At 44.8% G+C, this 25,299-nt stretch overlaps 1 protein-coding gene across 2 annotated transcripts in view; it reads right to left on the bottom strand.

Annotated features, from left to right (window-relative positions):
- Positions 1-2,982: 2,982 nt before the first annotated feature.
- The window catches only part of UBE3C (ubiquitin protein ligase E3C), a 139,620-nt gene continuing 117,303 nt past the window's right edge, over positions 2,983-25,299 (bottom strand). The window contains exons 20-24 of one of the 2 annotated variants that reach the window (XM_023225329.3): positions 23,664-23,876; positions 18,050-18,238; positions 17,882-17,948; positions 15,294-15,424; positions 2,983-4,763 (exon numbers count right to left, since the gene is read on the bottom strand). In XM_023225329.3, coding sequence (XP_023081097.1) covers positions 4,593-4,763; positions 15,294-15,424; positions 17,882-17,948; positions 18,050-18,238; positions 23,664-23,876 — 771 coding nt within the window. In that variant the 3' untranslated portion in view covers positions 2,983-4,592. The remainder of the gene's footprint in view (positions 4,764-15,293; positions 15,425-17,881; positions 17,949-18,049; positions 18,239-23,663; positions 23,877-25,299) is intronic. The other variant, XM_023225330.3, reaches the window with a different exon arrangement.

Raw genomic sequence — 25,299 nt, 5'->3', positions numbered from 1 at the left:
AAAAAAAAAAAAAAAAAAAAAAAATACAGACTGCTAGGCCCCCACCCCTAGAGACACAATCACCTTCAGGAAGGGCTGGGAACACTGACCTGGTACATCTCTCGTTTTACTGAGTCAAAGGAAAGTCTTGTTCAAGTCTGTGTGGGCAACAGCCAAGTACAACCAGAACACGTTTCCAAATCCCCAGGGGTCTACCTGCCACACAAATCAACACAGCCAACTCAACGGCGCTGCCCGAAGAAACAGGCCCACGTCCTGAGCCCCGCATGTGTACATGGCCTTATTTGGAAAAAGTCTTTGCAGATGTAATTGAGGATCTTGAGATGAGATCATCCTGGATTACTGGGGTGTCTTTATAGGAAAAAGGCAGGACACTGGGGACAGGGGGAGAAGACACCAGATCCCAGAAGCTGGAGACAAAGGGTTCCTCCCCGAGGCTGTGAGGCCTCCTGATCCCTGGAGAGGAGAAATGCTGCTGCTTTAAGCCACCTGATTTGTGGTAATTTGCTATGGCAGCCACAGGGAGCTGATGACCATGAACACGATGCCATTTTAAGAACGACCACCCCCTGCATACTTGAATGAGCTCTAACAGCTCTGGTCCTGTCAAGTCTGTGGTTCTGTGGATGCGAGCACGACAGCATCCGTTCAGTCATCACCTCAAACTCATCAGTCCATCAGCACCATCCCATTACCTAGCACAGCGCGTATGTGGAGTGATGCTGGCCAGTTCACTCCTGAGCTGTGAAGGCGTGGAGCGCCCATCATGGAGGTAGACTTCTGTCTGCAATCCTGGCAGTTCGAGGAGACGCCTGGACCTTGTGCTATCCACAAATCCAAGAAACGTTCCCAGCAACTGAATTCTTTGGGTGACTCAATATGTGAACACCCTCCACAACAGATTCAAGACTGAAAATAGGCTGTTTCCCACGACATAAAATTGCCTTAATGAGCACAACAGATGTGCCTTCATTCTGGATCGTGCAAAAAGAAAAACCCAATGACTTCTGCTGTGTTTGCCTCTCTAGGCAGCACCAGTTGGCTGGCTATGGTTCCCTCCTGTGACACCCTTCGAGCCTCTACCCTTGCTTTTGCCCACTCCTGGGTCAGGGAAGACCAGGCTGGTGGTGGGAGTTCCTATCTGAACCGGATAATTGGTGTCAAGAGATCTTCAGCTCAGTATTTTGAACATAAATAAGGCCTTCAGTTATAAGCTAACAATGGACACTGCCTCCTGTCAACATTTAGAAGTGGGCAATCGATGAATCCAAACCACAGCGGCCCATCTCGGTAATCAGAACGCGAGCCATCCTTTTAACGCAAAAGTGGGGCCGGGCGCAGTGGCTCACGCCTGTAGTCCCAGCTACTCGGGAGGCTGAGGCAGGAGAATCACTCGAACCCCAGAGGCGGAGCTTGCAGTGAGTTCAGATAGTGCCACTGCACTCCAGCCAGGGCAAACAAGCAAGACTCTGTCTCAAAAAAAAAAAAAAAAAAAACAAAAACCCACACACACACACACATAAAAAGAGATCAGTATTTAAAGAGATTACTGTTTTCTGCCTACCTCTGCAGAAGAAAAAGGAGTAGTAATGTAGAAACGTTGCCTTTATACAGCAACATTTTCATCATTAAGACCTTGGTCAAAACTATTGCAACCTTGTAGGCCGTTAGAGCTTCTGAAGATGCGATGTTTGCAACTTATGATGCCAGTCACCTAGGGAGACAAATTCAAACATGGTTCTATTGTGTTCACAGTATGTTAAAGTCAAAAGCCTGTCTGCAATGCCCATCGCATCTCCAGAATGCTCCCGTGAAACCTAAGCCTCTAGACTGTCCCTGTTCCACACATCAGTCAGCCAAGGCACAAAGCACTTAGGCTCAAGAACTTACCCTCAGAATTTTCTGCAAGCAGAGACCTCTGTGTCGTGCCTTTTTCCACCTGGACATGCTGGTCACCAGTCTCTTCAGGTCACCAACTTTGGCCACCATCCAAGCACCAGGAAACCCCCCCGGGTTGATCCCAGCATGCCACAGTGTAGCACTCGCAGCTGGCGTTTGGGAAGTCTAGGTCATCGCTTATTAGAAAAACCTCCAGGTGAACCTGCTGTTCTGTGAGGGATGCACAGGGTGGCTGAGACACTTCCTAGACTATCCTGCTAGCTGTGATGCTTGTGGCCCCGGAGCAGGTGAATCTGAACGAGCTGAGCATGCCCTAAATTTCTATTTGAGTTACCGTATGTCTTTAGCTGTTTATTTTTCTTTAAAGTATGAGAAGGCTTTACGTATTCAATTATTTCAGGTTCACCACTCACCTCCTCAGGAAGTTCCTGGAGGGAGTCATTAACCCTACCACAGCCTTTCCCGTGCTCCCAGTTCCACAATGGGAGGCCTGCCTGTCAACGGCATGGATGCATAGAGTGCAGACTGCAGGCTCACGATGGGGTGGGACACAGTTCCTGGTTTCGCACACTCCGCAAAAGCACACACCATCGTGCAAACCACTGCAATTGATAAAGCTGCTTTAACGAGCTCAGGATACCAAAACAAAGATCTCTCTGCAGATACTACCTCATGAGAAATATCTGCAATAATCCCAAGTCAACATTTAGGTTTGTGTACAAAATTACCAGAAAGCAGAAAGTAGGACAGAACCTAGAAAAGTGCAAACAAAACAAAAAACAAAGAAACTTCCTCCAGAAATTTTTCAAGAACTAATGCCAGACGCAATGGGAGACTCGGGAAGGCAACACCCGTGGCTGCTTGGATAGGAGCACACCAGCTGCCGGCCTGGGAGCCACGCTCGGCCCACCCCCGATGACAGGCACTCCTCCCGAGGACCTCTGGTTCTCAGGGAGTGTCGGCCATCTCATTAGCTGGAGACGTGCAAACGCCTGTGATAAAACTAGTACCATTCGGAAACTGTGGCTTCACAAAAGCAGAGTGGCACTAATCACAACGATCCGGGGTAGGACTCCAACACAGTCTTGGGAAAAAAAAACATTTAATGTAAATGTTTAGCCATCAGAACATACAAATAAATAAATAAGCTCAGAATAGCTGAGGAAAAAAACCACAAATAATTGTCAATTTCTCTTCAGTCTCAGATATGCTATTTCCAAAATACTGATAATAAAATATACAAATTAACTACTAAGATATAGAACATTCAACATAAAACAACCTAAAATAAAAAAGACCAACCCTAATTATTTTATTTCTGTATATCAAGACTACGAATAGCATTTAAACGCTTAATTTATTATTCAAATTAAGAAATTACATTTTGTTTTGATCATGTTCATTGTCTTAAAAGTGTCATTCAGCTTCCCCACATGTAAAAGTATATTGCTAATTATGGTCAATTAACTATGACAGCCCACAGAGCCTCCAGTGACAGTAAAATACTAGACAGAAGAGATAAATGAGGATTTAGATCCCCTCCCCCCAGCATCAGCAAAGGGTCACTCTGCTCCCACAGCTGACGCTTTGAAATGCTTTCTGTTTGTAGAGACTAAAACCACCCAGCAACAAGTCAGGTCCTGATAAAGTGCCTACTGCAAGAACTACTGACACTCCTCTTCCCTGGATCTGCACCAGGGACTGTCCCGTCTTCGAGTCAGAGCAGCACCAGGAAGCCGAGGGTGCTGAGCACGGCCAGTCACCCCCAAATATCCAGGAAGACAAGTGGGCGCAGCCCAGGGGCAAGGAGGGCGAGCGGATGATGGAGAGACCGGCACAGCTAGCATCGGGACAAAGATGCAGCTGCCACTTTGGTTCAAACGACTCTAACGACACCCCAGGGTCTGTCTTCCCCCCAAGTAACTGGGTACAGTGGGTGACAGATGTTGCAGGAGCTGGGCAGACCCTCCTCTTCCACCTCCCCTGAAAGCTCCCCAGGCACAAAGTGGAGATAGAAATAGGACAATGAATGAAGTCCCCACCTCACATCCACAGACAGTATCTCCAAACCATCATGAGGCAGGCCATGGTATACTGAAAACAAGCATGCTAGTCCCCATTTGGGGAAATGGCTTAAAAAGCACAAATAAAATATTACCATTGTCACCTCTTTTCCAAACCTACCCACTCTGGGAAAGGCAGCAGAAAAAAATGCCTTCAGTTTTAATAATGAGGCTTGTAAACAATCCAACATGAGCAGCAGTGGCCCCGTGGCGTCTCAGCCTCAGACCCTGTATCTCTGCCGCCCGCGCAGCCTTGTCTGAACCCTGGAGCAGCGCTGCCTGCTCAGGAGGGCTCTGATCTCATCAGCAAAGCCAAAGCTTCATCTTTGGTTAATTTCGCTGAGATGCCACTAGTCTAAAAACTGTGCTCTTCTTGGCAATGTTACTAAAGTAGCCACATGGCACATAACGTGTTATTTTAAGTTATTTGAAAAGCAATGTCCCTCTAAATAAGTGACCACACCGTAATAAAAATCATTTAAAAAAGGAAGAGAGGGAGGAATGGCAGAATGAAAGGAGGAGCTTGGGAGAGCCTCAGGCGTGCAGTCTGAGTATCCTCGTGGGTCTGGGGAGGCGCTGCTGACGTAGGAAGCACTGGTTCTCTGCAGGGGTCGGATCCTAGCATCAGCTTCAGCTCAGCTCAAAGCCAGCAGCACATTCAATAGCATAGAGAAGTTTACTTCGCAGAAGCGTCTCGTCATAGAACTCAGGGAGCTTCAGCAGGTTCATGCAGGTGCTGGCTGTGGGCAGCCGCTCAAGGTCAGAGCCTCCATTGTGAATACAAAATGCGGGATACAACTCCTGAAAAACAGCAGGTGTACAAGATGTCACTGTAACAAGCACGGATTACATGGGTTTTAATACAAAGCACACAAAATGTGCCAGCTCCAATCAGTGAAAAGTGACCACTGCAGTCACATTTTCCGGAAACCACATTTGCTTTGTTGTTGTTGTTTTTTGAGACTGAGTCTTGCTCTTGTTGCCCAGGCTGGAGTGAAGGGGTGCCATCTCGGCTCACAGCAACCTCTGCCTCCCCGGTTCAAGCAATTCTCCTGCCTCAGCCTCTCGAGTAGCTGGGATTAGAGGCGCCCGCCACCATGTCTGGCTAATTTTTGTATTTTTAGTAGACATGGGGTTTCACCACATTGGCCAGGTTGGTCTCGAACTCCTGACCTCATGATCCGCCTACCTTGGCCTCCCAAAGTGTTGGGATTACAAGCGTGAGCCACCGTGCCCGGCCCACGTTTGTTTTAAAAAATTACGTTGATGGCTTAATTCTAAATTATATAAAAAATTGTGCACTGTGCTTCAGGCATAAAAAGGGATACATAACATTCCAGGCCAGGCGCATAGCTCATACCTGCAGTCCCAGCACTGTGGGAGGCCTAGCTGGGTGGTGGCTTGAGCTTAGGAGTTCGAGACCAGCCTGGGCAACATAACAAGACCTCATTTCCACTAAAAACAAAAAATCAAAACAATTAGCCAGGTGTGGTGGGTGGTGTGCCCCTATATTCCCAGCTACTTGGGAGGCTGAGGTGGAAGGATCTCTCGAGTCCAGGAGGTCTAGATGACTGAGGGATGATCACACCACGGCACTCCAGCCTGGGCAATGCACAGCGAGACCCTGTCTATAAAAGGATCAAGATTTATTCTATCTTTCCTGTACAAGCTATTCCTCAGGTTAACCAAATAACTGGTGAGAAGAAACAAAGCTGTTTTTAAATAGAAAATTCCAGCCAATACATGATACAATTATGTAATTAGAACACGGCTGTTTTAGAAGCACATTAAACAATGGATCTAGGCAGTGATGATAAGTGACCACTAAAATCAAGAGGAATTTTGATACGGAGATTGATTCCAGCTTTGCGGGGAGATGACTCACGAGAAGTGGATCTCTACGATGATTAAGGGAATGGGAAGCATACGACATTATCTATGTGATATTATTGCCAAAAAAAGAAAAATTCAAATTTAGAATCTGATGAGACCTCTATCGGTTTTCAAGAGATACAAAGCAGCAACGTAGTGCAACCCAGTTCTCCTATTATTTTTATTTATTTATTTTTTTGAGGCGGAGTCTTGCTCTGTCGCCCAGGCTGCAGTGCAGTGGTGCGATCTCAGCTCACTGCACGCTCCACTCCGGGGTTCACGCCATTCTTCTGCCTCAGCCTCCTGAGTAGCTGGGACTACAGGTGCCGCCACCATGCCCGGCTAATTTTTTGTATTTTTGGTAGAGATGGGGTTTCACCGTGTCAAGCCAGGATTGTCTCAATCTCCTGACCTCATGATCCGACCACCTCGGCCTCCCAAAGTGCTGGGATTACAGGCGTGAGCCACCACGCCAGGCCCCAGTTCCAGTTCCCCTATTAATTAAATTACAAGGCAAAATTGAGGGAGGTGGGCCAAATGCATGATGAAATGCATGATGGCTTGCTTGTGCCAGAATTTAAATAATTGTTAACAAAAAAAGCAAGATGATCGGGAAATCTGAACATCGTTTCAGATGTTTGTGACGCTCTGGTGTCTAAGGCGCAGTGTGAAAATTCTCATCCCTGTCTCACAGACGCCCAGCTCCCATTCCCATGGGCAACCAACGCTTCAGCGTCTTAAGTGCTCCCAGAGATTTAATGTATGCACGAGAAAACGTTCTCCCTCCTCTAGTTTCAAAATTGAGGCAGTGAGCACATTAGACACACTATTCCGTGCCTTGCTTTTCTCATCTGATAATGTGTCTCGGTCATCTTGCCCTATCAATGGTGAGGCTGCATGGTGTTCCACGGACATGTGTGGCACGATGTGTTGGTGGGCAATTTTCTCAGCTTTTTACAAAAAATGATGCAATGAATATGTACTTAGTTTGCACAATTGTGCAAATGTATCTGCAGGCAAAAATTCTGTTAGGGATTGCTGAATGCAGACTTAATGCATGAGACCTATAGGAATGTCGGTCCTCTGATGGCCACAAAGAACCAATGACTCCACCTTCCTCTTATACACCAACATCATTAGCTACTTGCCTCAAATTTGAGACATGTGATTTACGTGTTCTCTTCCAACTGCAAGACAATAAGGCACAGACTGCCCTCAGTCTGCTCACGGTCCCAGCCTGTGCAGATTTAGTATCTGGCACGGATTTCAGAGACCTAACTAGGTCAGCCCTTCACTGCGCACGTGCACACGAAACTCTTGAGAGGTGGGCCTGGCAACAGGAGCAGGAGCTTCACCCACGTCCACAACTCCTGGGACTGCACTCTAAGAAGTGGTTAGAGACGCACGTGATAACCGATGCACAAGAGGTTCACAGCATGACAGTGAAGAAGAGCTGTGAACAACTAAAGAACAGGAAGTAAACCGGTAAACTCACACGATGGGACACCACAAAGTCCATTAAAAATATTTCAAAGAATAACACGAGGAAAAATGACCCTGATGGAATGTTGAGTAAAAAAGGCAGCCTATAAAACTGAACACAGGATACAGCTAAAATTACATTTAACAATTACATGACCAGGAGCAGCGGTTCATGACTGTAATCACAGCACTCTGGGAGGCTGAAACAGGTGGATCACCTGAGGTCAGGATTTCCGAGACCAGCCTGACCAACGTGGCGAAATCCCCTCTCTAAAAATACAAAATTAGCAGGCTGTGGTGGTACAGGCCTGTAAAATCCCAGCTACTTGAGAGGCTGAGGCAGGAGGCAGAAGTTGCAGGCTGCAGTGAGCCGAGATCACGCATCGCAAGCCAGCTTGGGCAATAAGAGTGAACTCTGTCTTAAAAATATATCTATATGTGTGTGTGGGTGTAACAGGCCGAGTATGTTGGCTCACACCTGTAATACGAGGGGTGTGTGTGTGTGTGTGTGTGTGTGTGTAACAGGCCGAGCATGTTGGCTCACACCTGTAATACCAGTGCTTTGGGAGCCTGAGGTGGGAGATCACTCAAGGCCAGGAGTTTGAAACAGCCTGGGCAACAGAGCAAGATCCTACCTCTACCAAAAACAGAAAAAATTATGCATATATACATTAACATACACTCATGTATGTAGATAAAAACGCATACTAATAAAAGGAAACATAAACATAATAATGGTTAGAATGGGATAAAATATAGATTTCTTATACTTGATCATCACAATTTCCAATTTTCTATAATGAAAACATTACTTTTATTGGAAGATTAAAAAAAAATCCAACAATATAAAAAAATGTGCTTTCTGTGCCAACAGCGCTCCCACAAACCTGGTGAATGTTCCTGAAACCTGCTACACTTTTTTTCTTCTTTTAGTCGGAGTCTTGCTTTCTCAACAAAGCTGGTGTACAAGGGCACAATCTCGGCTCACTGCAAACTCTGCCTCCCAGGTTTAAGTAAATCTCTTGCCTCAACCTCCTGAGTAGCTGGGACTATAGGTGCCCATCATCATGCCTAGCTAATTTTTGTATTTTTAGTAGAGATGGAGTTTCGCCATGTTGGCTAGGCCGGTCGAGAATTCCTGATCTCAGGTGATCCGCCTGCCTCAGCCTCCCATACCTGGCCCCCGTTCGACTTTCTGTAAGTGTGGCAACCCCACAAAGCACCACGGTACAAAAGGGCATGGATTCTCTGTATGCCCGGGGAAAGTGGCGTTAGGACAGGAAGCAGAGCGGCTACGGTGGGCAGACTAAGCTGATTTTCCGGGAAAAGACTAGAACTATGAAGAGGCTTGTGCTGAGGCTTGAGTGCGCTGAGCATAGGTGCAGATCTAAGACAATGCTGGCTATAAAGAGATGGGAGCATTCTGAACTGGGAGGAGAGAAGAGGAGGAAGGGCCAAGAGATCCAGCTCTAAGTGTCATCTTTTGTTTTATTATGAAGACGATACAATCTTGAGTTTATGTTCAAAAATAAAAAAATAAAAATAAATTTAAAAAAAAGAAAAGGTAATTGCCTTCTAACAACTGTAGTCGAATGTGAATAAAACTAGAGCAATGTCCCACTCTGCAGGAACCTCTGGAAGCACTGAAGCTGTCACAAAGCACGACAGGCACCCAGCTGGCCACACCTGCACTTTGGTTGGACTTTGTTTCAATTATATGTTGAGTTTACCATATAATTTATGTTAACGGTAAAACTAGTAAGAGCACAGCCCACAAAATGCTATGAAGAGGGCGGGCGTGGTGGCTCATGCCTGTAATCCCAGCACTTTGGGAGGCTGAGGTGGGTAGATCACCGGAGGTCAGGAGTTCAAGACCAGCCTGGCCAACATAGTGAAATCCTGCCTCTACTAAAAACACAAAAAAATTAGCTGGGGGTGGTGGTAGGTGCCTGTAAACCCCGCTACTCGGGAGGATGCGGTAAGATAATTGCTTGAACCCAGGTGGAGGCTGCAGTGAGCCGCGATCGCGCCATTGTACTCCAGCCTGGGCAACAGCAATGAAACTCTATCTCCCTCCCGAGTAGCGGGGTTTACAGGGCTATGAAGAGACTGACATGATTCTTATTACCGATCTTTGTAGGTCTCTCTACTGTTAAATATAAACTTCATTAAAAACATATACGTGGCATATAATATGTGTTAAAATCCATTGTCTTTTTTCCCTAATTACAGTTTATTTGCTACTTTAAATCTCTCATAAAAATGTTAAAACAAGAACCAAAGGAGAACTAGAAAGAACATTTATCACACTTATTATTCAGCATTCTGAGTGTGTGAGGGCAATAATTTTCACAAATGCTTGAATATACTAAAATGGAAGCGTCGCATTTTTGAAACAGAAAAGGATCTCTGAACGAAGGGGTCAGTGACTGCTGGCAAAGTCACTGGATAAATGAAAAGCTTAAAATATATTTCGCAATTAAATGCCACATTTAGTGTTTCTTTCACAAGGCTAATTGAATTTCCTACTTGGAGTCTTAAAAGTAAAAAAATGAAGTTCTTCACTGAAATCTGAGTCAAGGGCACCATTTTGTGCATAATTAAATACAGTACAACGGGAATTTGCATTAATTCAGAGTGAGAAAAATCATCCATTTATTATGCGGCCTGATGGTAACTTAACAATTTTCTACAGCACTTTAATGATTTTTTGTCTGTAACAATCACATTTATTAAACATATTAAACTTTAATTAGCTTTAGCAGATGTTATTCTTCTCCAATAATCTGGCACTAAGGAGTTTCATACCTTTAAAATTATGCCTGCCTGCCTTTGCTATTTATAGTACTTCAACTGAAAGACATTTTCTTCCTTTAAGTCTACATTAATTATGGCAGCCCTGGCAAATCCAGGCACACTAAGCTAACCGGAAAGCCTAAATATTAAGATGATTTTTCCAAACTGGATGTCTAACATGTAACAACTTCAAAAACACTTATCATGGAAAAATCAATTAATTTTCACATATGTTAGAACACTGAGAAAAATAAAAAAATAGGAAGACTGTCTCATGGATGCTCAAAAAGTGTTTTCCATGGTGTAACTCCATTACGATTGTGCAGGGTCATGATTGGGGTAGGGGATTTTCCCTTTTAGTCTATTTGGGATTTTTTTTTTTTTTTTAAGAGTTTTGCTCTTCTTGCCCAGGCTGGAGTGCAATGGCGCAATCTTGGTTCACTGCAACCTCCGCCTCCCGGGTTCAAGCAATTCTCCTGCCTCAGCCTCCTGACTAGCTGGGACTACAGGCATGCACCACCATGCCTGGCTAAGTTGTTTTTTTGTATTTAGTAGAGACAGGGTTTCACCATGTTGGTCAGGCTCGTCTCAAACTCCTGACCTCAGGTGATCCACCTGCCTTGGCCTCCCAAAGTGCTGGGATTACAGGTGTGAGCCACTGCGCTGGGCCAGTCTATTTGGGATTTTAAAAGCTAATGTAAATCCCTCTACTTCTGTTCCCCTAAACCTACGACGCTCATGCAGCTGAAGTGGCCATGCACAAACCCAGAGGTATCACGGAGGTGGAGAAGGCTCTTGCACTTCTAGGCACACGTTATTGCTGGTTCTTTAGTTGGCTGTCAGAATGTCTAGAACCTACGTCTGGTAGGACTTCTAATTTTTATTGCTACTCACATGATTAGCATTATCTCATTAGCCAGGAGCTGACAAAAATCTCTGCGTCTTCCAGTGTTTTGATGGGAGCAGGTCCGCCAAACTTTCTTTTATGAAATTAGATGAGATGCATAATTTTCTTATCTCTAGCTTTGGAACAAACTAGTTTTGAAAAAAAGATACTAGAAGCTTTGTCTATCATAATAAATGTTAATGATAAAATTACCAAATGGTATTAAAAGCTTTACTGATAAAACGTCATCTGCGTGCCTCACCTGCAGTCCTCCTGCTCTTGAGACCCCAGCACAGCAAGCCCTCCACACTCCACCACCAGCACAGGACGTGCCCAGTTTTCACTGCGCTTGAGAGGTTTTCGTATCTGGTCCCATGGGTCGCGCTTCCAACTCTGAAGGAGACCCATCTATTTCTTTACACATGAACCAGGATGTGCCACTAAACCGTTCTGGGTCACTCCGTTTAGGTGTGTCGCTTGGAGGCGGCAGCGTTTTCCTAGCCCTGTCTCAAAGTCTTTTTCTTTTAATATGTGAGTTTCTCCGCACTCACTGTTGCAACATTCAGGCTTCTCTCATTTTATGTTTTCTATTTTATGATCCTGAATGTTACTTCCCACCGCCACCCCCTGTATCTGGTCAACAGAGTTGTTGGTTCTGTTTGTCTTGTTTTGCATGGTTATTTTTTCTCTCCAACAATTTGGAAGATTACCATTTCTACTAATACCACTGAGCAATGGTATTTACTAACACGTTTAAGTTTATACATCTTTATTATTCGTTACTTTCAGAACGTAACGGTGTCGATGATTGACCTCCTATTTGAAACAAACTGCACTTAGGTCTCACTTCTTCCCACCTCTCTACTGGGTCCCAGCTCCAGTTCTGAGGACACTGACTGAGATGCTGTGTTAGTTTATAGTCAATTTTTAAGAACAGCTTAATTGAGGTGTACTTGGCATACTATAAGATTAGCCGTTTAAATGTACAATCCAATGATTTTAGCAAATTTACAGAGTTCCACAGAGACCCCCACAATCCGGTTTTGGGTCGCTCTACTTCTCCGAAGCTCCTGCTGCCACCTCCAGTCCTGTGCAGCCCCTGACCCGCTCTGTGTCTGTAAATGTGCCTTTCAGGCCAGCAGCAGTGGCTCATGCCTGTAATTCCAGCACTTTGGGAGGCCGAGGCAGGTGGATCACGAGGTCAGGAGATCAAGACCATCCTGGCTAACATGGTGAAACCCCGTCTCTACTAAAAATACAAAAAAGTTAGCCAGGCATGGTGGCGGGCGCCTGTAGTCCCAGCTGCTGGGGAGGCTGAGGCAGGAGAATGGCGTGAACCCAGGAGGCGGAGCTTGCAGTGAGCCAAGACCGCGCCACTGCACTCCAGCCTGGGAGACAGAGGGAGACTCCATCTCAAAAAAAAAAAAAAAGGAAAAGTGCCTTTCAAAGGACAGTTTATTCACACAGAATTACGTATAATAATACATCGTTCTGTGTCTGCTTTGTTCACTTAGCACAGTGTTTTCAATATTCATACACAGTGTAGTAGATATCATTTTTTCCTTTTAAATTCTGAATATCTCTTAATCTACAGAATTTACTAGCAGTTTGTGTACTTATTTCCAGTTTGTGGCCATTATGAAGACTTGCTCTGAACATTCATATACACACTGTGTGAACATAAGCTGCCGTCTGCACACTCCCAAGAGTGGGGCTGCGACATCACACTGACGAACATTCTCAAGATAACGTGCCTGGCCGGGCGCGGTGGCTCAAGCCTGTAATCCCAGCACTTTGGGAGGCCGAGACGGGCGGATCACGAGGTCAGGAGATCGAGACCATCCTGGCTACCACGGCGAAACCCCGTCTCTACTAAAAAATACAAAAAACTAGCCGGGCGAGGTGACGGGCACCTATAGTCCCAGCTACTTGGGAGGCTGAGGCAGGAGAATGGCGTAAACCCGGGAGGCGGAGCTTGCAGTGAGCTGAGATCCGGCCACTGCACTCCAGCCTGGGCAACAGAGCGAGACTCCATCTTAAAAAAAAAAAAAAAAAAAGATAACGTGCCTGCACCCCTTGAAAATGGGGATACACAAGAAAGGAAACTAAAGAGCATGCCAATTAAATGCAACATGTGGTCCTGGATCGGATTCTGCGAAGGGCGTGAAGGGACAAGTGGTCTAACACCTGAAGAGCTGGTCACAAGGTGACTGTGGTGCTCCGCCCCCACTGAGCGTTGACTCAGGTCTGAGTGGGGCCTGAAAATGTTTTTAACATGTGCTCAAGTGATGCTGCAACTGCTGGTCCCAGGACCACACCCTGCAGCCAGTGGATCCGGCAAGTGCTGTATGTCAGAGTTCAGTTTCTGGACTTGTAATAATTTAATTGTGGCCATTTAAAAAATGTCTCTAGTCTTAGGAAGTATGTGCTGAAATATTTAGGGAAGACCTCATGTCTTCAACCTACTCTCAAATGACTCAGGAAAGAAATGCATGAAAAGAATGATAAAGTAAATGTAGCCAAACGTTAACAATTGGTCAGTGCGGGTTTAGAAGTTCCTGGTCAATTCTCACAACTTTTCTATACATTTAAAATAGTTTCAAAGTAAAAAGTTAAAGAATAACTTCACTCAGAAATATAATAAAATACTTGGGGGGCCGGGCACGGTGGCTCACGCCTATAATCTCAGCACTGTGTAAGGCCAAGGCGGGTGGATCACTTGAGGTCAGGAGTTTGAGACCAGCCTAGCCAACATGGTGAAACCCCGTTTCTACTAAAAATACAAAAATTAGCTGGGCATGGTGGTGCACACCTGTAATCACAGCTACTCAGGAGGCGGAGGCAGCAGAATTGCTTGAACCAGGGAGGGAGAGGTTGCAGTGAGCCGAGATCGTGCCATTGCCCTCTGCACTCCAGCCTGGGCGACAGAGTAAAACTCCGCCTCAAAAACGAACAAAACAACAACAACAAAAAAGCAAAAATCAACATTACTTTTTTCCTCCTTGAGACGGGATCTCACTAACACATTGCCCAGGTTGGTCTTACACTCCTGGGCTCAACTAATCCTCCCACCTCAGCCTCAAGAGTAGCTGGGACTACATAAGTGTGCAGGAAGTCTTTCCGATTGAAGGTTATTTGAAAGTGAATCCAGCTGGGTGTGGAGTGGTGGCTCACACCTGTCATCCCAGCACCTTGCGGGGCTGAAGTGAGAGGACTGCTTGGGCCCAGGAGGTGGAGGCCAGCCTGGGGAATACAGTGAAACCCCTCTCTACAAAAAATCCACATATTAGCCAGGCACGGTGGGACATGCCTGTAGTCCCAGCTGCTTGGGAGGCTGAGGTGGGAAGATTGCTTGAGTCTGGGTGGCTGAGGCTGCAGTGAGCTGTGATCACACCACTGCACTCCAGCCTGGGTGATACAGCCAGTGCCCATCTTAATTAAAAACAAAAGGAAAAAAGAAACTGAATGCCTATTAAGTTTCATAAGCACAAGCTACATACAGTACTTGCCTAATTATATATTATTCTATAATATATACCACTCTATTTTTAAATGTTAATATGGCTTTATTTTAATTTACAATGAATACAGGAATTATGATTAGACGTTCCTGAGGCAATTTGTTTTTTTTTTTTGGAGACAGGGTCTCACTCTGTCACCCAGGCTGAAGTGCAGTGCAGTGGCGCGATCTCGGCTCACTGCAATCTCCAACTCCTGGGTTCAAGCAATTCTCATGCCTCAGCCTCCCAAGTAACTGGGATTACAGGCACACACCACCATGCCTGGCTCATTTTTCTGTATTTTTAGCAGAGACAAGGTTTCATCATGTTGGCCAGGCTGGTCTCAAACTCCTGATTTCAAAAAATAAGCCAAATTACATAAGATCAACATTAATTTCTAGAAGTGGCAAAATAAGGCTCGGGAGCATATACACTCCATCAACATCTCTAGGTTGTACCTGCTTCAGTTCAGTAGCAAAAAGCCCAAGATGTGTTACAGATTCATGAGACTGATTATTAATATTGCAAACAGTCCCTCCCAATGCAGGGTTTGTTCACAGGCAATTAACCACAATATACAACTATCATGTGAATAGGTTATTGTGAACCAAAAAAGCAACCCCAAATAAAACTAGCACTGAAATGCGTACATCATAACGAGCACTTAATTAAAAATCTAGCTGAAGATACAAACTGAAGTGTATATAAAAGGACTTCATTTAACCCTACTGAATGTTCTGCTGCCTTTCTTATGATGATGTGGTCTTTAAAGCAAATGTCATGAAAGTTGTGTACCTTAAACCCCAAGAGAGGGGGTCGAGAGCAGCTTGTTACAAACTTCAGCAGTTTGCGCTTTTCTTCATCAGTGAACCCTTCCACAACTCTCCAGAAGACCTTAATAACAGGATGGTCTGCAGAATAGCCTCCTATGGCAAAATGAACACAAGCTTTATGAAATGCAAAGCACACCCACGCTTCAGGACACACAGGGATTGGTCCAGACCCCCACGGATACTGAAGTCCACGGATCCTCAAGTCCCTTCTATAAAAGGGCGTGGCATCTGTGTATCACCTGTGTACGTCCCTCTGTGCACTTCCATGATCTCTAGAGCACTCAGATAATCTAATCTAGGGCAGAGGCTATGTAAATGGCTGTGACACTATATTTAGCACACATTCAGTGCAGACACAACCACTGCTTTTTCCTCAAATATTTTAAAACTGCAATTGGTTGAAGCCATGGATGTGGAAAGAACCCACAGATATGAAGGACCAATTGTAAATGCAAAAGTGGAATTCTCTGCCTCCCCTTGCCTCTGCCCCACCCACGGCCAATTATGTGGAGGTGACAGGCAAAGTACAAGAAGAGGAGCAACTTAAGGAGTGTCAAAGCAGGGCCAGGCACAGTGGCTCACACCTGTAATCCCAGCACTGTGGGAGGCCCGGGCTGTCGGATCACTTGAGGCTGGGAGTTCGAGAGCAGCCTGGCCAACGTGGTGAAACCGTCTCTACCAAAAGTACAAAAATTAGCTGGACGTCGTGGGGCACACCCGTCATCTCAGCTTCTCAGGAGGCTGAGGTGGGAGAATCGTTTGAACCCAGAAGGTGGAGGTTGCAGTGAGCTGAGATTGCATCACTGCACTCCAGCCTTGGTGACAGGGAGAGATTTGCCCTCAAAAAATAAAATAAAAAGCTAGAATAAGGATCACCCTGTAGCTATAAAGATGAATGCAGGCACCAAAAGCTACTGCAAAGGAGCCTTATTTTGAAGAACTGTGCTAGCAGTTCAAAGCCACTGCTGAGCAGACTGTAGAGAACGGGTTTGCATGTGGTCACAGATCTAAAACGACAGACAATGGGTGTCCAGTACTAACACAGCTGGGTGTTTTCCCAGCATGATTTGGTGTCTAAATTAATTTTATCATTTTTCCTTCTGATAACTTATCATCATTCCAATATTAATACCATGGCTAACAACCAATCTCACTATATGATGAGACCACTATTCTAAAATGTAATGTCTGCCACTTACAGCTTTTAATCTAGTAAAGTGCTTCCTAAACCTAAAATAATTGCTATATATTGTTCCCTCATTGTTAATATACTACAGAAATAACAGCAATAAAATATCTTAAGTGCATTAATTGGCACCACTATGAATAGACTATTTTAAACCTATTTACTGGCATAGCTGAGATTATTAAAGGTGCAAACCCTCAGTGCAGATGGGTAATGCAAACCACCAAAGACAATCTCTTGGCAAATGAAAGGTCAGATTGATTTTATTTCCTTAAACTTATGACCTGATCATGGGGACAATGTGACCTTAGGCATTACCTGCTTTTACATAAAGATTCGACTTCAAATTTAGGGCAATACAAACTAAGTACAGATAAGCGATACATACACATGGATACACACAGGTATATATAAGAATAATTTTTGTGAATTTAGAGTTTTGCAGCCATCAGCACAATCAATCCAGTTTTAGAATATTTCCATTTCCTCAAAAAGTTCTCACTTGCACCCAGTAGACAACTAGTGGGTATGTGGGGTTATCTCATTTGGATTTAAGTGGCATTTTTCTATGACTAATGGTGTTGCACGTCGCATCGTGTGCTTATTTGCTTACTGGCCATTTATCTATCTTCTTATGTTAAACATCTAATTGTTTTTGCTCATGTATGTATGTATGTATATTTATTTAGAAACAGGGTTTCACTCCTGTCACCCAGGCTGGAGCGCAGTGGCATGATCTCGGCTCACTGAGATCCCACGACCTCTGTTTCCCAGCTCAAGTGCTTCTCCTGCTTCAGCACCCCAAGTAGCTGGGACTACAGGTGTGCACCACCACGCCCAGCTAATTTTCGTATTTTTTTGTAGAGATAGGATTTCGCCACATTGCCCAGGCTGGTTTCAAACTCCGGAGCTCAAGTGATCCACCTGTCTCAGCTTCCCAAAGGCTGGAATTACAGGCGTGAGCCACCGCACTCAGCCATCTGGTTTTTGAACCATGTATATTACCCATACAAAAGATTACAATAAAAATTACTTTGGGGCCAGGCATGGTAGCTCATGCTACCAGGAAACCATCCTGGCCAACATGGCAAAACCCTGTCTCTACTCAAAATACAAAAATTAGTTGGGCCTGGTGGCAGGTGCCTGTGATCCCAGCTATTTGGGAGGCTGATGCAGGAGAATTGCTTGAACCGGGGAGGCAAAGGTTTCAGTGAGCTGGGATTGTGCCACTGCACTCTAGCCTAGGAGACAAGAGTGAAACTCTGTCTGAAAAAATAAAATAAAATAAAATAAAATAAAAATTACTTTGGATATATGATCACCTGCAACATTTTCAGAAACAATAACCAGTAGTGATAACATACCTGAATAGTTTGTAAAGGATTTTAGGTCCTCTAGGCTTATGGGAACTTGTGCACCAGAAATTAATACCTAAGGAAAAAAGTTCAAATAACAACATTTGAGGTACATTTTAAGAAAGCCTTTTCATTTCCTGTGACAAGCATGTCCCAAAAAGTCAGCAGGTATGGTACCTGAATTTCTTGCTGATCAAACATTCGGAGCCACTCGAGGCTGACAACATTGGCAAGGCCCTGTCGGAAAGCCAGGCAGTGCTGGCGGATCTGCCTGTTCAGCCTGTAGTCCGCCACCAAGTGGATGTATGCAATCCGGTTGGCGCTGGTGACAGGAATGTCTTTCCCACCGAATTTTAGTTCAACTACCTGGAAATACAAAACATAAGGATCTCTAAATCCTCAAAGTATGACAACAGGTTAAAAAAAAAAAGCAAGGAACAAATGTTTTAAGGAAATAGGACTTGATGCTTTGTGAACAAGGATCTAAATACGAAACAGTACATGAGTATGCGTACCATCGTGTACAGATGCAAAGATGCACCTCCAAGAAGAGTCTCCAAAGCCTCCAAAGCACCTTATTCTGTCTTTAAGATCACTAACCATCCATGTTTCCTCCAAAACACTAGGGAATTGTACAGCAATGTCACCATGGCAATTTTATTTAAACAAAAATGAGAAATCACGAAGGGCAAAGATATGAAGCAAACAATCACTGTTTAAGTCAGAAGAGAAAACGCGACTCATTCTGGAGGAAACGCAAAGGCTGTAGTAAAGCGATTACTCATTTTCATCCATATAAGCAGCACATACTTACCTGTGTGCTTCCACAATGCCATTACCATAAAGCACTTTAATTATGACGCAAAGGGTGGTGGTAACGATCAGTGAAAACAGATCAGCCAATTTCTTATGTATACAAACAGAGTGAGTAAGAACACTGTTTATTAGTACATGGCTACATTCACAGAATTTGCAGGTATAACGCGGGGCTCCCATAAGCACCATGAGAGCGCTCATGAGAAAAGCAACATAGCGGAAACTATGGCTCACGCCTCTAATCCCAGCACTGTGGGAGGCTGAGGCAGGAGGATCCCTTAAGCCCAGGAGTTTGAGATAAAGCAAGGCCCCCACCTATATTTCTAAAACAAAACAAAACAAACAAAAAACAACAACAAAAACACCCCAACTGCATTCCTGGAGTTAGATGAGGGCAGCCTATACTATGCACAAAGAAAATATAAAATAAGCCCAAAATAAATGAACAGACATTTCCACTTCCCGACCTTTCCATTCTTTTCTTTTCACAGCCTTCAGTTTTCCTGGTAGCTTTAATATTCCTAGAGTAACAGACAAGACTGCTGCCTCTGGGCAATGGCACTGATGTCCCAGTCTCTTACCATTTACAGAAACACTGTTTCACAAATCTGCTAGAGAGCCTGACTTAAGTCATCCTAGAGCTGATGGTTACAGAAGAGTCATTTGCTGGTTCTCATTTTACATAGAATGTTCAAATTGAACTTGAACGTTCAACTTACCAGATCTGCTTCTTTTAACGTTTCACATTTTAAATGATGATTCAATTATTCTCACTAATTCACTTTCTAAGGTTTGGAACCATCAAGCCTAAGAATGGGCTTTCAATTCCATTGTCTTCATTCTGATTAAAGATTGTGTTCATTACCTTAATTCCTTTGCTTGTACTCAGCTGACAGTCCATCTGTTAACCAAGCCTCAGGAGGCTAGCTATTATATTTCAATATATAAAATACCACCCCTTCCATTTAGGATTAGAGGTAGGTAATAAATGATGATGTACTTGTATGATTTGGAAGACAAAGGACCAGTGAAGTTATCCGTTAAAGGAACTTCCAAGGCTCCCAATTACCTTGCCTGATCAGAAAAAACAGACATTTCTAGTAACTTTTTTTTTTTTTTTTGAGACAAGGTCTCACTCTGTCACCCAGGCTGGAGTGCAGTGGAACAATCTCGGCTCACTGCAACCTCCGCCACCTGGGTTCAAGCGATTCTTGTGCCTCAACCTCCCGAGTAGCTGGAATTACAGACGTGTACCACCACGCCCAGCTAATTTTTGTATTTTTAGTAGAGATGGGGTGTCGCCATGTTGGGCAGGCTGGTCTGAACTCCTGACCTCAAATGATCCACCTGCCTTGGCCTCCCAAAGTGTTGGGATTATAGCCGTGAGCCACTGCACCCGGCCCCTCTAATAACTTTTAAATGGTTACACTACTTTTAATTTAAAATCTTCTCTCAGGCTAAGCCTAAACAACTATGTGTACTTAAAAATCATGTCACATAAGTGCTAAATTTCAGATCTGAGGGACATACTTAAAATTTCCTCTAGATCGGGCACAGTGGCTGTAATCTCAGCACTTTTGGAGGCCGAGGCGGGTGGATCATGAGGTCAGGAAATCGAGACCATCCTGGCTAACACAGTGAAACCCTGTCTGTACTAAAAATACAAAAAATTAGCCAGGTGTGGTGGCGGGCGCCTGTAGTCCCAGCTACTCAGGAGGCTGAGGCAGGAGAATGGTGTGAACCTGGGAGGCGGAGCTTGCAGTGAGCCAAGATCGTGCCACTGCACTCCAGCCTGGGCGACAGAGCAAGACTCTGTCTCAAAAAAAAAAAAAAAAAAATTTCCTCTAAATATAAATATATTTAACTGGAGCAGTTCTCAGGACAGCACGATGCCAAGAGCTCTCCACTCTGTTCCTCCAAAAGGTCTATTTTCACTTAGAATCCATAAGGCCCCACAAGATACCACCGTACATGACCTACTTCCATTAGCTCATTTCATCCTCCGGCACTCACACCCATCTGAGATGAGGAAAGGGTCTTGGGACTTCCTTAAGACTCACAGAAAAGCAGCCAAACCAGGACCTGAAGCAAGGTGTCGTGACTCAAGTCCCATCTTTTTTTACCTCACAGATGGTTATTTGTGGGTCCTTCTTAAACTTAAAGCCTTGGCATTTTTTGCTAGAAAGAGTTCTATGTAAATTAGTCGTCTAAAATTTCATGGTCACTATTAAACCGATTAACAGCCAAACTGATTACACCGAAGAAAACAAATTTGAGAGAAGCACCATATTTTAAAAGGGATGATTAACATAACCTGCTGACACAATAAAGTATTTGCATGTTACAAGTCTTTAAATCGTGCTTTATAAACTTAAAAACTTATATGGAGGGCTAGCTATTTGTTTCTATAGAAATCCTTAAGATCTTCCTCTAAATTAGGTGCTTCACTAGTGAATTTCTTAATTTTTCTAATTAGGCTCTTTAGTATAATTATTCTCATACATTATCTATAATTTTTAACTCACTGGGAATTTCTATGAATAATTGGAACATCTTAACTTCACACTTTTGCTTTTAACAGATTCCAGTATTATCGGCAGTGCTTTAATGGAATTCTTGCATATGCGACGTTTCACTATTACCATTTATTTCAGAAGGAAAAATGGGAAACGCTCACATTAGCAAAGGCCTCAGGCAGGTCACACAACACTCACCGTCTGGAGGCTTTTATGCCACTTAGAAATCAGGCCACTAGGTGGCGCAAGGCCACAGCAGCAACACCACTGGGTGTCAGTACTTCCTGATGACAGGGACAGCCCCCAAAATTATCTAAACTTTGCATTGTTGAAAATTCAGCTCTATGGTATGGAAAAATACACAGAAACAAACAAACAAACAAAAACTAAATAAACTGTAACCAAATAAAACATGGTTCTTGGACAGAAAGGCGGCTTGCATCTGTAATCCCAGCACTTGGGGAGGTGGAGGCAGGAGGATCACTTGAGCCCAGGAGTTTGAGACCAGCCTGGGCAACACAGGGAGACACTCATGTCTACAAAAAATATAAAAATCAGCCAGGAATGGTGGCTCACGCCTGTAATCCCAGCACTTTGGGAGGCTGAGGTAGGAGGATCGCTTGAGCTCAGGAATTTGAGATCAACCTGGGTAACACATGGCGACACTGTCTCTACAAAAAACACAAAAATGAGCCAGGTTTGGTGGTGCACGCCTGTAATCCCAGCTACTCAGGAGGCTGAGGGTGCAGTGAGCCGAGACTGCATCACTACACTCCTCCAGCCTGGGTGACAGAGTGAGACCCTGTCTCAAAACAACACAACAAAAAATCCCACATGCTAAAGTAGACAGAATAGTGTATGAGCTCCCAACCCCACACAGACAGCTCATCAGGCATCACGCCTCCCGGCCAGTCTCTGGCACTGATGCCCCCACTTCCTGCCCGTTCTCACCACTCAGGGTCAGTATCCCTTATGTGAGTGAAATATTTGGGCCAGAAGTGTTTGGATTTGAATTTTTTCCCCCCAAATTTTGGAATACTTGCATTATACTCATCAGTAAGAATCCTTAATTCAAAAACCTGAAATGGCCCAATGAGCATTTCCTTTGAGCTTCATGTCGGCACTCACAAAGTTTTGGATTTTGGAACATTCTGGATTTTCAGATTATGGATGCTCAGAGTGTATTTGAAGCAAATCCCAGATGTTACTAACTCACTAATAATTATTTTAGTATGCTGTACGTGGATGTTTATAACCATAATATTCTTAATAGCCCAAACACAGGAACAACCCAAATGTCCATCAACCAATAAAGACCTTGTGGTAGATCCATATAATGGAATATCATCTGGAAAGAAAAGGAATGAAGTCCTGATCCACGCAACTACAACTGAAGGAAGACCATGTAAAAGACTCCGTCAGGCCGGGGGCGGTGGCTCACACCTGTAATCCCAGCACTTTGGGAGGCCAAGGCGGGCAGATCACCTGAGGTTGGGAGTTTGAGACCAGCCTGACCAATATGGAGAAACCCCATCTCTACTAAAAACACAAAATTAGCCGGGTGTGGTGGCGTGGCGCATGCCTGTAATCCCAGCTACTCAGGAGGCTGAGGCAGGAGAATCGCTTGAACCTGGGAGGTGGAGGTTGTGGTGAGCCGAGATCGCGCCACAGCCCTCCAGCCTGGGTAACAAGAGTGAAACTCCATCTCAAAAAAAAAAAAAAGACTCCATTGATGTGAAGTGTTCACGGCAGGCCCATGCAGAGACACAGCAGACTGGTGGCCGTCTGTATGGGGTAGGGGAGCCTGCTAACAGGTGCACGGTTGCTCTGTAGAGCAAGGAAAATGTGCTAACATTGGCTGGGGTGATGATGGCTGCCCACCTCTATGAATATACTAAAAACCACTGAATCATATACTAAAAAGGGCAGATTTTATGGTATATGAGTTACATGTTGATAAAGCTGTTATTAAGAAAATCAGTTTGAATCTCTAATACAGACTTTCCTTTTTTCTTTTTTAAAAACGATGCAAGTAACAAAAGTAACCAGATGGGTAATGAACACACACCCCAGACAGTGCTGGAGCAGCTGTGGTGGCTCTGAGTGGACAAGGAGTGAGGACTAAGTAAGGGGTCCTGCCAGGAAGCTGCTGAACGGCCACCCCCAGCACCAGAAAGAGCCAGACAAGCAGCAAGCCTGGGCCGCAGCCTCAAGAGGAGAGCTCTGCAGGAGGGGCTGCCGGGCAGGAACAGGCCTCAAGCGTGGGAGCAGGAACTGCGCTCAGCTCAGAGGCCAGGGCTAAGGTGCTTCGGAGCTACATGCTTCGACGTCTAACTCACAGCAACGGTCATTCTAACTAAAATGTGCAGAAGTCAAACCCTGTAACACAAATGGACTTCCACAAAAAAGGAGATGCTGCTATTTGCTCTAGAGGTGTGTGAATCCTCCTGACCCCTCACCTGCGCCTCTCCCAGGTCGTTGTTCACCACAGTGAAGTTCAACCCAAGCTCCTCCACATCGTCCTCGTAGCTCTTCAGGAAGAGCAAATTCTTATACACCTCAGGGTCCAGGGAGGCAAGGTGGTGAATGTCCACATCCGCGCTGGTTCCCAGCAACTTGGAAAGGAAGAAGCCCGCAAAGGGCAGCTCCACCAGCATGTTCTCATAGAGAGCCTTCAAAAGAGAACAGTGACAACGTTAGCATCGAATATACAAGCCGCCTGCAAACAAAGAGCCATATGCTCAACTTGATATTAAACCCAACCCTAAGAGAGCAGGTATTTTCTCCTCCTAGTACTGGAGGTGGAAGCTGATATTCAGTGGGCAAGTACCACGCTCCAGGCTCCCACAAAGGCATTCAATGCACGCATTCAGCATGCAGAGAACTCTGGAACAGACCACCTAGGGGCGAAATCGTGGAATTATGAAGAGCCAGATCCTTCCTGTGAAACAGGAGCCAACAAATGTTTCTCCTCAAGAGAAGGATGGTGAATCCTTCAAGAACTGCAGGTTTGTTAAGTCTCCCGAGGTGGCTATGGCAAATGATCACACACTGCGAAACTGAAAACAACACGAACTCATGGCCTTGCACCTCCACAGGCCACAGGTCCAAGATCCAGGGAGGAGACCTCACTGTGTCTCCGGCTCCTGGTGTCTCAGGGTAACCTTGGTTGGGCCTTGGTTGTGGCTCCCTCACCCTCTTCCCTGTCTCTTCTCACAGATGTCTTCCCTGTGAGCTCTCTGGGTCTGAACCTCTTCTTTCTCTTATCCAGACACCAGCGACCGGATTTCGGGACCCACTCTTATTTACTATGACCTCATCTTAACTTAAGGAGGATTAAGATGAGATGACCTCACCAAAACTTTGCAAAGACCCTGTTTCCAAACAAGGCCATGTTCCCAGGACAGGGTATTAGGATTTGAGCACAGTTTTCGGGGTCCTAGTTCATAACCACATATGCCACTCTGCCCTGCAGCACACAAGCAGCCACAATGTGTCAACGAGTGAGGGTGGCTATGTTCCAAATTTGGGTTTCTTGTGATTTTCACATGTCAAGAAATATTACTTTTTTTTTTTTTTTGAAGATAGAGTCTTGCTCTGTTGCCCAGGCTGGAGTGCAGCTGTGTGATCTCAGCTCACTGCAACCTCCACCTCCCAGGTTAAAGCAATTCTCCTGCTTCAGCCTCCCGAGTAACTGGGATTACAGGCACCCACCACATGCCCAGATAATTTTTGTGTTTTTAGTAGAGACGGGATTTTGCCACATTGGCCAGGCTTGTCTCAAACTTCTGAGCTCAGGTGATCCGCCCACTTCGGCCTCCCAGAGCGCTGGGATTATAGGCGTGAGCCACCACACCGGGCCAAACATTTTCTAATGAAGACAACAGAGGCAACAGTTACCATTCCTTGAGCACTTACTAGGCATGAGGTGCCAGAGGCTGTGCTAGACATGCAGTTAGACATTAGTTATCTTGTTTCCATGTGGTCTATCTGGACAATTTTTTAACTTAAGGTAAAGGAATGGAAGTAAACAAGAAATCTCGATTTCCTCTACAAAAGCCATTTGTGTCAGAATATACCTAGTCAGGCTGGGTG

Source organism: Piliocolobus tephrosceles, chromosome 8, assembly GCF_002776525.5.
Source record: "Piliocolobus tephrosceles isolate RC106 chromosome 8, ASM277652v3, whole genome shotgun sequence".
Lineage (NCBI taxonomy): Eukaryota > Metazoa > Chordata > Mammalia > Primates > Cercopithecidae > Piliocolobus > Piliocolobus tephrosceles.
Note: the sequence above shows the minus strand (reverse complement) of the source record. Positions and strands in the feature narration are given on the sequence as shown.